This window comes from Austrofundulus limnaeus, unplaced genomic scaffold (genome assembly GCF_001266775.1).
Source record: "Austrofundulus limnaeus strain Quisiro unplaced genomic scaffold, Austrofundulus_limnaeus-1.0 Scaffold43, whole genome shotgun sequence".
NCBI lineage: Eukaryota > Metazoa > Chordata > Actinopteri > Cyprinodontiformes > Rivulidae > Austrofundulus > Austrofundulus limnaeus.
In genome coordinates this window covers 960,834-969,560 of record NW_013952445.1, presented here as the reverse complement: position 1 = coordinate 969,560, position 8,727 = coordinate 960,834, and the positions used below count along the sequence as shown (strand labels likewise).

General features: G+C 37.3%; 1 protein-coding gene across 1 annotated transcript in view; it reads left to right on the top strand.

Moving 5' to 3' along the window:
* The window catches only part of fra10ac1 (FRA10A associated CGG repeat 1), a gene marked incomplete at its 3' end in the record, with an annotated part of 16,286 nt that extends 7,833 nt beyond the window's left edge, over positions 1-8,453 (top strand). Inside the window, 3 exon segments of the mRNA XM_014007599.1 lie at positions 6,369-6,482; positions 8,201-8,243; positions 8,329-8,453. Coding sequence (XP_013863053.1) covers positions 6,369-6,482; positions 8,201-8,243; positions 8,329-8,453 — 282 coding nt within the window.
* Positions 8,454-8,727: the final 274 nt, after the last annotated feature.

The window sequence follows — 8,727 nt, the reverse complement described above, 5'->3', positions numbered from 1 at the left end:
GGCCAAAACAAGTCATTCATGGGCCACATTTGGCCCACAGGCCTTGAGTTTGGCACATGTGTCATAATGGTTTTGTGGAAGGTGTTTTAAAGTCTTTACGTTGCTTTAAATTAATTTAATGGATACCAGCAGCAGTTAGCTGTAGCACTTCTGGTGCAGCTTGGGAAACATCCAGCAGAATATCGTAATTCTGCTGGAGTAACCATATGATGTGAAATTTGCTTCGTTGTAAAAAAAAAAGATAAAATAGGACTTTCAAAAACCATTTAGAAATTTATGAGAACAAAAGAAATGAACTGTCCCTTTAAGAGCTCAAACTAGTTAGAAAATTGCCACTTTTAGCCAATAAATCAAGTATTAAAGCTGATTCTATGCTTGGAATGAGTATTCACTACACACTGGCATTTTTACCCACTTTCACAAACAAAACACAGTCTTTTAACAACATTTCCTGATAAATCTGCGACAAAAGCGTTTCACCGAACCTCATTTTGCCTTTTAATAAAACATGTTGGCTAAAGTCTGTGTAATAAGGGAAATCTCACATGAAATATTTAACTGGGAGAGCAGAACTTGTGTCCTCCTCTTCCTGCAGGGAGAGCAAACATATTGTCTGCGTGTGCTGCTTTTTGCCGTTAGTGGAGTCAGTGTAGTGTAACAGCTACATGAGAGATTTTACAAGTTGCGTTCATGAGCTGCGAGGTAACATCGGCGTCTGCTTTTAGAGGTTATTTTCTTTCTTTTTTGCTCTCTCCGAGGAGAAACCTCTAGAGACTGTAATGTTTGTTTGTCCTCGAAATCACTCCCTTTTTATTTTTTTAAACTATATTTCTATTTTTTTCCTCGTTGTTGGTTGACATAAAACACAGTGCACTAACACAGGAATGTTCTCGCAGATTGGCATTTTACAGACTTGTTTGGCAAGAGCTTGAATGTAACTGACATTCAGTTTTATGTGGCAGCCCAGATTGTGTATTTATTTATTTTTTTGTTCCCTTTTGTTGGAGCAGTTGTTCAGCTGTGGTGGAGGCCATGCAGCGCTTCATTCCAGGTCATGTTTTTTTCTCTGTTTTATGTTGTTGTTGTTTTTTTCCTTTCGGTGTAAATTGCGCTTTAGTGTAGCTGTCAGGAGGAGGTCAGAAGGCGATAGTAGTTGAAGCTTTGGTTCTTATACATCAGATGACATCAGGTACGGCCTTGGATTATGCAACTTCACTTACTTTAGAAAAAAGAAGAAAAGAAAGCTTCTCCTTTTATTCTTAAAGATCAGGAATCAGGCTTGAACCACCTCTGCCTCCTTTGAGAGGCAGGAGTGTAACACTGCTTTAAGCATACAGTATGTAGTGACATTATAGTTTKTATCTATTCAACTATAATTTAGTTCATTATAACCCACTGCTGAAAATTGGTTTTACTCAAGTGTATTTGTCTGTCTGTTAGCAAAATATCTAATATACCATTTCACAGATTGTGATGAAACTTTCAGAAACTAATAACTGGATGCACTTCTACAACTGTTTMACATTTGGAGTTAACCCCATTCAAGATGGCTGCCACAGCTAGGTGAACTTACCAAACACAGAAATGCCTACAATTTAGCCAATTTTACAGATGCTGAGCTAAAACTATGCATGATGGTAGCTGAGTACTGTCCACAACACATACACTGAGAACTAACTGATAGCACAAGATCTGCTTTTAAAACTTGACCATTAACTGTTACAGTCAGCTTTGCCTGTCTGTTAGCAAAATATCTCACAAACCACCGGATGGAGTTTAACAAAACGTTCAGGAAGCAGTCACTGGATTCTACAGCTGATGAATGATTGAAGTCAAACCAGTTCAACTTGGCCAAAACAGCTAATCAGCATTAGCCAGCACAAAAATGGCTAYGACTCATTCAGTTTTATTGTGCTGAAAATTGTTGTGGTAGTAACTGTGAGTCATTATCAACACATTTTCTGAGCTCTGACACATCTCGTAAAGTTTGCCCAAATCGCCTCTAACTCTTTTTTTTTTTTTAATAAAAACACACCACTACTGTTCAGCCCTTTTCATAGTTCTGTTCTGTTCTCACCTGTCTGATCTTATAATTTATTTGTCAGCTTCATACAAATTATTTCATCCATCTCTAAAGTGAATGATTTCAGATTGTGTCACCTCATGCTGCATCCTGATGGTTTCTCTTAAAGTTAAATTGAGGTAAACTGAAAGTGACGAGCCAATTTATAGCTGAGAACCATTCCATCTGATTTAAATCAGGCTTGAGTTCCAGAAATTGTTTGTACTTTATAATCACGAGTATCCCACTGTGCTCAGTTTTATCAGACGGGATCCATCGGCTACAATATAGTTTCTGAATGTATCTTTGAGTGTGAGAAGTGATGCATTGTTTGCCCACAGCTCGCTGGAGAATAACGATGATGTCATGTTTGTTTATGTGTAACAAGGTGCGCACACAAAGGTTTGAGACATGAGGGATCCTCTGATTTACAGTTGAGACCTGAGCAGGTAGAGCTCAGTGGGATTTAGTACAGTTTGCTCCACAAACTAGAACAGTGCTAAAGATGAGGTCAGCGTTCTTCACAGTGTGAAAGGCAGAYAGAAAACATCTAAGTCTGATTCGTTCCGGGGGCTGCGTGGCTGCCAAACATCGTTTGAGAAGCATATGTGTGCACGTTGAGGCGCAGCGTTCCATCATCAGTCGCTCACATGCCAGCAGTCCAAGTTGATGAGCGGATCAGGAAGCGTCGTGATCGCCACCACATCTGGAGGACAGCTCAGCATTTTAGAAAATTTGCCTGGGATTTTTATCTGGAAGGTGATAAAATCAATGCCAGTCTAATATCTCTAAAATTTAAAAAAAAAATATATATATATATATATATATATATATATATATATTTTAATATATACACACACACACACACTCCTCTCTCTTATTCTAGTGATTCAGACCTTTTTAAAGGTAGTCATTACAAAATATGTAATCAAACAAGCCAAGTGATTATCCAGAACTATATTAAATGGTGCAATTTAAATAATTTGACTCCAAATAGTTTTTCAGAGACTGTATTTTAAATGTAAATATAAAATGCGGGTATGCACTCATTGTAAACAAAGCACTTGTCTTATCATGGCATTGACTAACATGGCCATAGTGAGGGTAGGTAAACAGTATGTTTAACAGTTATTTTAATTTATTTTTTGTTTTTTATAATTATATATGATTATAAAAAAACAGTTAATCTTACATTTGTAAACAAACATATAATGCATCCGGGTGCTGCTGCTKTTTGCGTTTATTTGTAAATACTGTAACTGTAATGTAGGATTCGTGGCAATAGGAGGGTTTATGTAAAGTAAATTTTTTGAGGTTGAAGTTCAGCAATCCGTGTAATTTTTGGCCCTGCTCAYGATTATCCATTAAAATTACAACAGKTAAGATACTGATTGTTCATAAACTTCCACAGAACTCTGCTTTAAAAATATTTAGATTATTRCCTTAACCTCAGAGTTGATTAAATATTAGTCTCAAAGTTGCTTAAAAACACCTGCAGGAACATCTCTCTTGTAATGATGTTAATTAGCAGCGGTCAGTAACATAATTAGATATAAAAAAAAGAGCATCCCACTAAGGCGAAGCCTATTTAGAGGTAAAGACAGACGCTCACCGCTGTGTGAGCACTACGTGGGCTGATAGCTAATCAGTCTAATTAATCATTTAATTAACTAAATTWGTCAGAGTTGGGTTTCTCAAAGGAACTGTTGGATTTTCTGATCTGCTTTATTAAAAAGTTCAGGAAACTCTTGAAGGAAATAATTTAAACATAAATGCAAAATAAAATGCTTGAACTCGACACCCTGAGAAATCGCTTTAGCTGGTGGGCGGGGCTTAAACCCTACATTGATTGGCTGTGATGTTCAAGTCCTCAGCCAGCAGCGTATTAAGAAGCCACCTGATTATGTTGTGGAAATCACATCCCTGGAATGCAGGAGAGGAAAACAGTAGCTGCTTTACAAAAAAATGCATCTTAGAAAATGAAAACTTTTACTAAATGATTAAAAAAAAACACCATAATGCAGAAATGCTACTTCTGTTCTTGGATTTGTTAATGATGGATTGAGGCGAAGTAGAAAATTTTTAGTAGAGCTCTGTTGAATGAGAGCCTAATGTTAGTCAGCTAATATGCTAATTTGCTGCAGCTTTATTAAACACGTTTATCTTTTTATATCTCAGCCAAAATGATTAACCAGTTTACGCTCAAACAAAATAATTCATCATACAGCATAAATTTGTCCACATTTCCAGTGTCTGAACTCATAAGAGTTATTTAAAGGTGATTAAACCTTCTGCTGCCCTGAGGTCAAAAATGCAGATTTTGACCCCGGGGCAGCAGGAGGGTTAAAAAGTAAATGCGCGCTGACTCACATCTCTGCCCTTTGCCTTTATCCAGTGACTGTTAATCGTGCAGCCATCTGGCCCGTGATAAATCTCTGTCTTGATCTCAGGCTGCTGGCTGGTGGCTTGATTAACAATTGACGTAAGAGCAAAGGAGTTTCCCCTCTTAACGAGTTTACTCAGCCATCCTGTTGTCAGCTTCTTTTTTTTTTTCTTGTCACAGACCCATGTGAGGCTAACCTGTATTAAAGTGTGGGAATACCTCGGCATATGTCAACAAACCACAGTATATCTTGTTTTTTTTTATGATACCTGGACCCAARAAGGGAGCCTGTTATGTAAAAGAGAAATGCCCTTTGTGGCCTTGTTTAAAAAGCCCACCGAACAGAAGTCACCTAAGCGGCACATATTAGTTTTTAGATGAGACATGGTAGAGCCCGAGGGTTGAAAAMTGTCAGAAACAGGGGAACAATTCTGACCTTGATTWTATTTAGTTTGTTTCTGCATTTATTTTGTCAAAGAAATTGCCTAGACACAGWTTTGTATTAATCCCTCTCTGCCAGGGTGGAGGTCGTGTGTAGCTTCAGGCGGGTCAAACTCACACTGTTCTAACCTCTGAATACATTGCATCTTCGTCTATTACATTGGAAGAATTTAGAACCATGTTCAAGGACACTTGTGTTGCAGAGTAAATCATTTTTTAGCCATAAAAGTTATGCTTTTATTACTCCTTTTTTTTTTTTTTTTTTACAATTGTTTATTTCTGGTTATAAAGAACTAATGGTGCCTGAAGTTATTCCAATTATTTATATGAAGATGCCAGTGTTGAAGCATGAGGTTAAATCTTTTGTAGGTTTGAGTAAAAGTAAAATAAAACTCAAGCAAATCAGGATTCATAGGTAGAAACTTGGGAGCAAATGTTCTCAGTCGGTCTGATTTAGAAGAACTCTTAAGGACCCCTGACTTAATGCAGTGATCATTATGAAAACATTAAATGATTGATTTTGCCTGAAGCTTCAGTTTTCCCAATTTAAATCTAAAACCTTTAAAGTAAAAGGAAAAGAAGTTCATWATCTCTGAACTGTTAAGCAGCAAATGGTCAGAAGACATTAGATAAACACCATTAAATGTTTATGGAAAGCTATTAAAAATGCTTTTTGATGCCAGGAGCTTGTTATATCGATCGTCTTCGTTCCACCAATGAACTTATATTTTGSTGTYCTGTCAACATAGTGTCACTGACTGACTGACAAATCCTGTGATTGTTGTTACAACGTGGGACCGGAGCCAGACGTTCTTTTTTTTTCTTTTTCCAAAACTGACGTCACAGAACTTCAAATCCCGCACGTGAAGACCAGGTCGGTCTTAGAGCTCAAGTGGCCTGAAGCCACCACCTCACCCGATTTTTGCCAGCGTCTTGATCACCAACAGGTGAGGGCGKGCCYGGMTTTTCTCWCGCCGGAGGAGGAGTTCTTGTCGCCGAGCCAAGAACGSAGCGCTCTGACGCACTCGGCTACAATCTGGAGGAACCCCGGAGACCAGATCAGTGCAACCTTAAGCTCCTCTGGGGATAATAGGCAGGCTGCGCAGCGGCTGGAGGGTGGCCTCAGGGCACGAAGCAAGATGAAGACAAGGAGATGAGGAAAGCAGTGTTGATGAACGGGAGGCGGGGGTGGTAGGAGGGTGAAGGAAATATGCAGGGTTGCAAGTTTTTTGGGAGATTTGTAAGATTCTCAGTCCTTTTAATAAAAGTTTGGTTTCTCTTTCTGTTCAGTTTTCTGCTGTTTCAATATTTTCTGCCTAGTATGTTCTCTATGGTTTTTATTGCTCATTCAGTATAAATGTAAACAAAAAAAAAAAAGAATAAAAGCCCCGCCCCCCAATGTGACATAAATATAAAACTACATTTGTGAGAGTACTGTAAACGCTTGAACGTGTGAACAAAGTGGACYCTCTTGTCTTCCAGGTCAGTTCCAGTGCGGGAACAAACGGTGTGAAAAGGAGGAAGGCTTAAAAAGCTGGGAGGTGAACTTTGCCTACGTAGAGCACGGGGAGAAAAGGAATGCTTTGGTCAAACTCAGTAAGATGAGTTTTATTTATTTATTTAAAGAAAAGATCTACTGAGCATGTGTGAACATAATTATGTGTCTGTGGAAATGCACCAGTCTGACACCCAACTCGTAATAACCCTCTTTTATGTGTCATACTGCAGAGAATCGCGTTAAAATGACTGTAATTTGAGGATCCAAGAGTCAGAGCTAAGTCATTTAAGTAGGGAGTGACAGATTATTTGAACAAGCTAAAGTGACAGGTCACTTCCAGACACACTGTTTATTTTCTACTCAAAGATTTCCCAGGTTCTGCTCTTTAAAAAGAAAAAAAAAATACATTCTGTGACGGTAAAGAAACAAGACTCAGCAACTGTTTAAGATGTTGAAAAGAGAAAAATTAGGATTATTATAATTCTTTAGTCTTTTTAAAAGGTTTTTCTAATTATTGCAGATTAAAATGTAGTCCTGATTTAAAGAGATGGTTCAGATCTTTTGAAATGGGGTTTGTGAAAACATGAAAAACAATTAATACCTTGTCTGCTATAGACCACTCTTTGAACCAAACTCGGTGTGGATTGCTGCCATCTTCAAGCATCAGTGCCAAAGTTTCAGTAATTCATGCAAAAGCTATCTTATTTTGCATGTTTGGTTATTTATTTAGAGTGGCGGCAGCAGCAGCTGACTGTAGCACTTCTGGTTCAGCCTGGACGTCAGTGGTAGTGTCATATTTCTGATTTTTTTCCCTGCACAGATTAGTCTAAAGCCCCAAAAACTGAATTAAACTTGACCTCTCTGAACTGAGACTGAGAGCTTTCCACAACCAGTAAGACAGGAACACATCCATCCCATGGATGACTTCTGTCTTTCCCACCTATTAGGCTCCTCTCCCCATATTTTTTTTWAAATACTTAATTTAATATAAAAATAGAATAAATTGTACATTTAAAATTCAATGCAATGAAATAAACACGTTTTTAAAGGTAAAAGATAATACTTGTTCTTTATACATAATGCAGTGTTTCCCATACACTTATCTGGCAAAGTCCGGCCCCTAACATGTTGGCTTTGAGTATCTGTGGCCCCCTGAGCAAGGTGAAGAGCCCTGAGGTAAAATATTAATGGTTCTGTTTGTCTAGGTAAAGACATTTTGGCTAAWGGTTAGAAAGTATTCCTGATTATTCTACTACTTGATGTTAACACTTTAAAATGAACTATGGTGCTTATCCTAAGGCCAAGATTAAATTTCATTTGCTATTTTTACTTWAAGTACTGCTTTGAAATATGTTTTATGTAACAAGTGCTTTTATATACTTTGTACACTTGTTTTCATGCTAATAAATTAAGGAAATTTGTTTGAAGCTTTTGACAGAATCCCACTTTAAAAGATGTGACTCATACCTTAAAGCTAAATCTAACGTGATTTTAAGAACAACAATTTAAAAAAATTTACCTGCATACATGTATATCTGTGTATAATGGGAAGCTAACTGAAAGACTAAAATCACTCATAGAAAATAAAACAGTGTGTTTTTACAAGTCTATTAACACCGGCCAGTAAATAAAAAAATGCACATTTTGACCACTAGAAATGTTTAATAATTATTTAAATACAGTCACTTATTTTATTTRCCTCTTACAATAAAGCTGTTATGATAAAATTAATGAAAGTAATAACCTTGGAAATATTTTAACAACGTTACATTATGGAGGGTAATGCGGTGTAATGATGTATTTTTTTCTGTTCCAGGACTGTGCCCTGAATGCTCTTTCAAACTCAACTACCATCACAAGTACGCCACATCAGCCTCATTTAAATAATAAAATGTAAATTATTTTGACGTCAAAGACAGATGAATCATTTGTGTCCTTTTGCAGGAGAAAAGAGGTGAAGGCAAAGCCAAAAACGAGGATATCGGAGGAGAACCAGGAGCCGTTAAAGAAGAAGAGGAGTAAAAAGAGGAAGAGATCATCGTCTCATTCTAAGAAACACAAGCGGAAAAGTAAAGCCCCTCTTCTCCCCTTTTCAACTCAGAGATCTAATATTTTAAAGGGATCCCCGATTAGTTGTAACGTTATTTATTTGATAAACATATACTTTAATTGTAAAATAAAGACTGTAAAAATACTGTAGGCTGTTTAGTTTTTATCATTTTTAAACTAAAAGTTTAAAAATATATTACACGGACATGGCCATTTTATTTACACACAAAGCATTCTGGGTAAATGGTGACATCAACTAGGTCCTCGGTGCGAGGCTGCTAGCGAGCTATATCC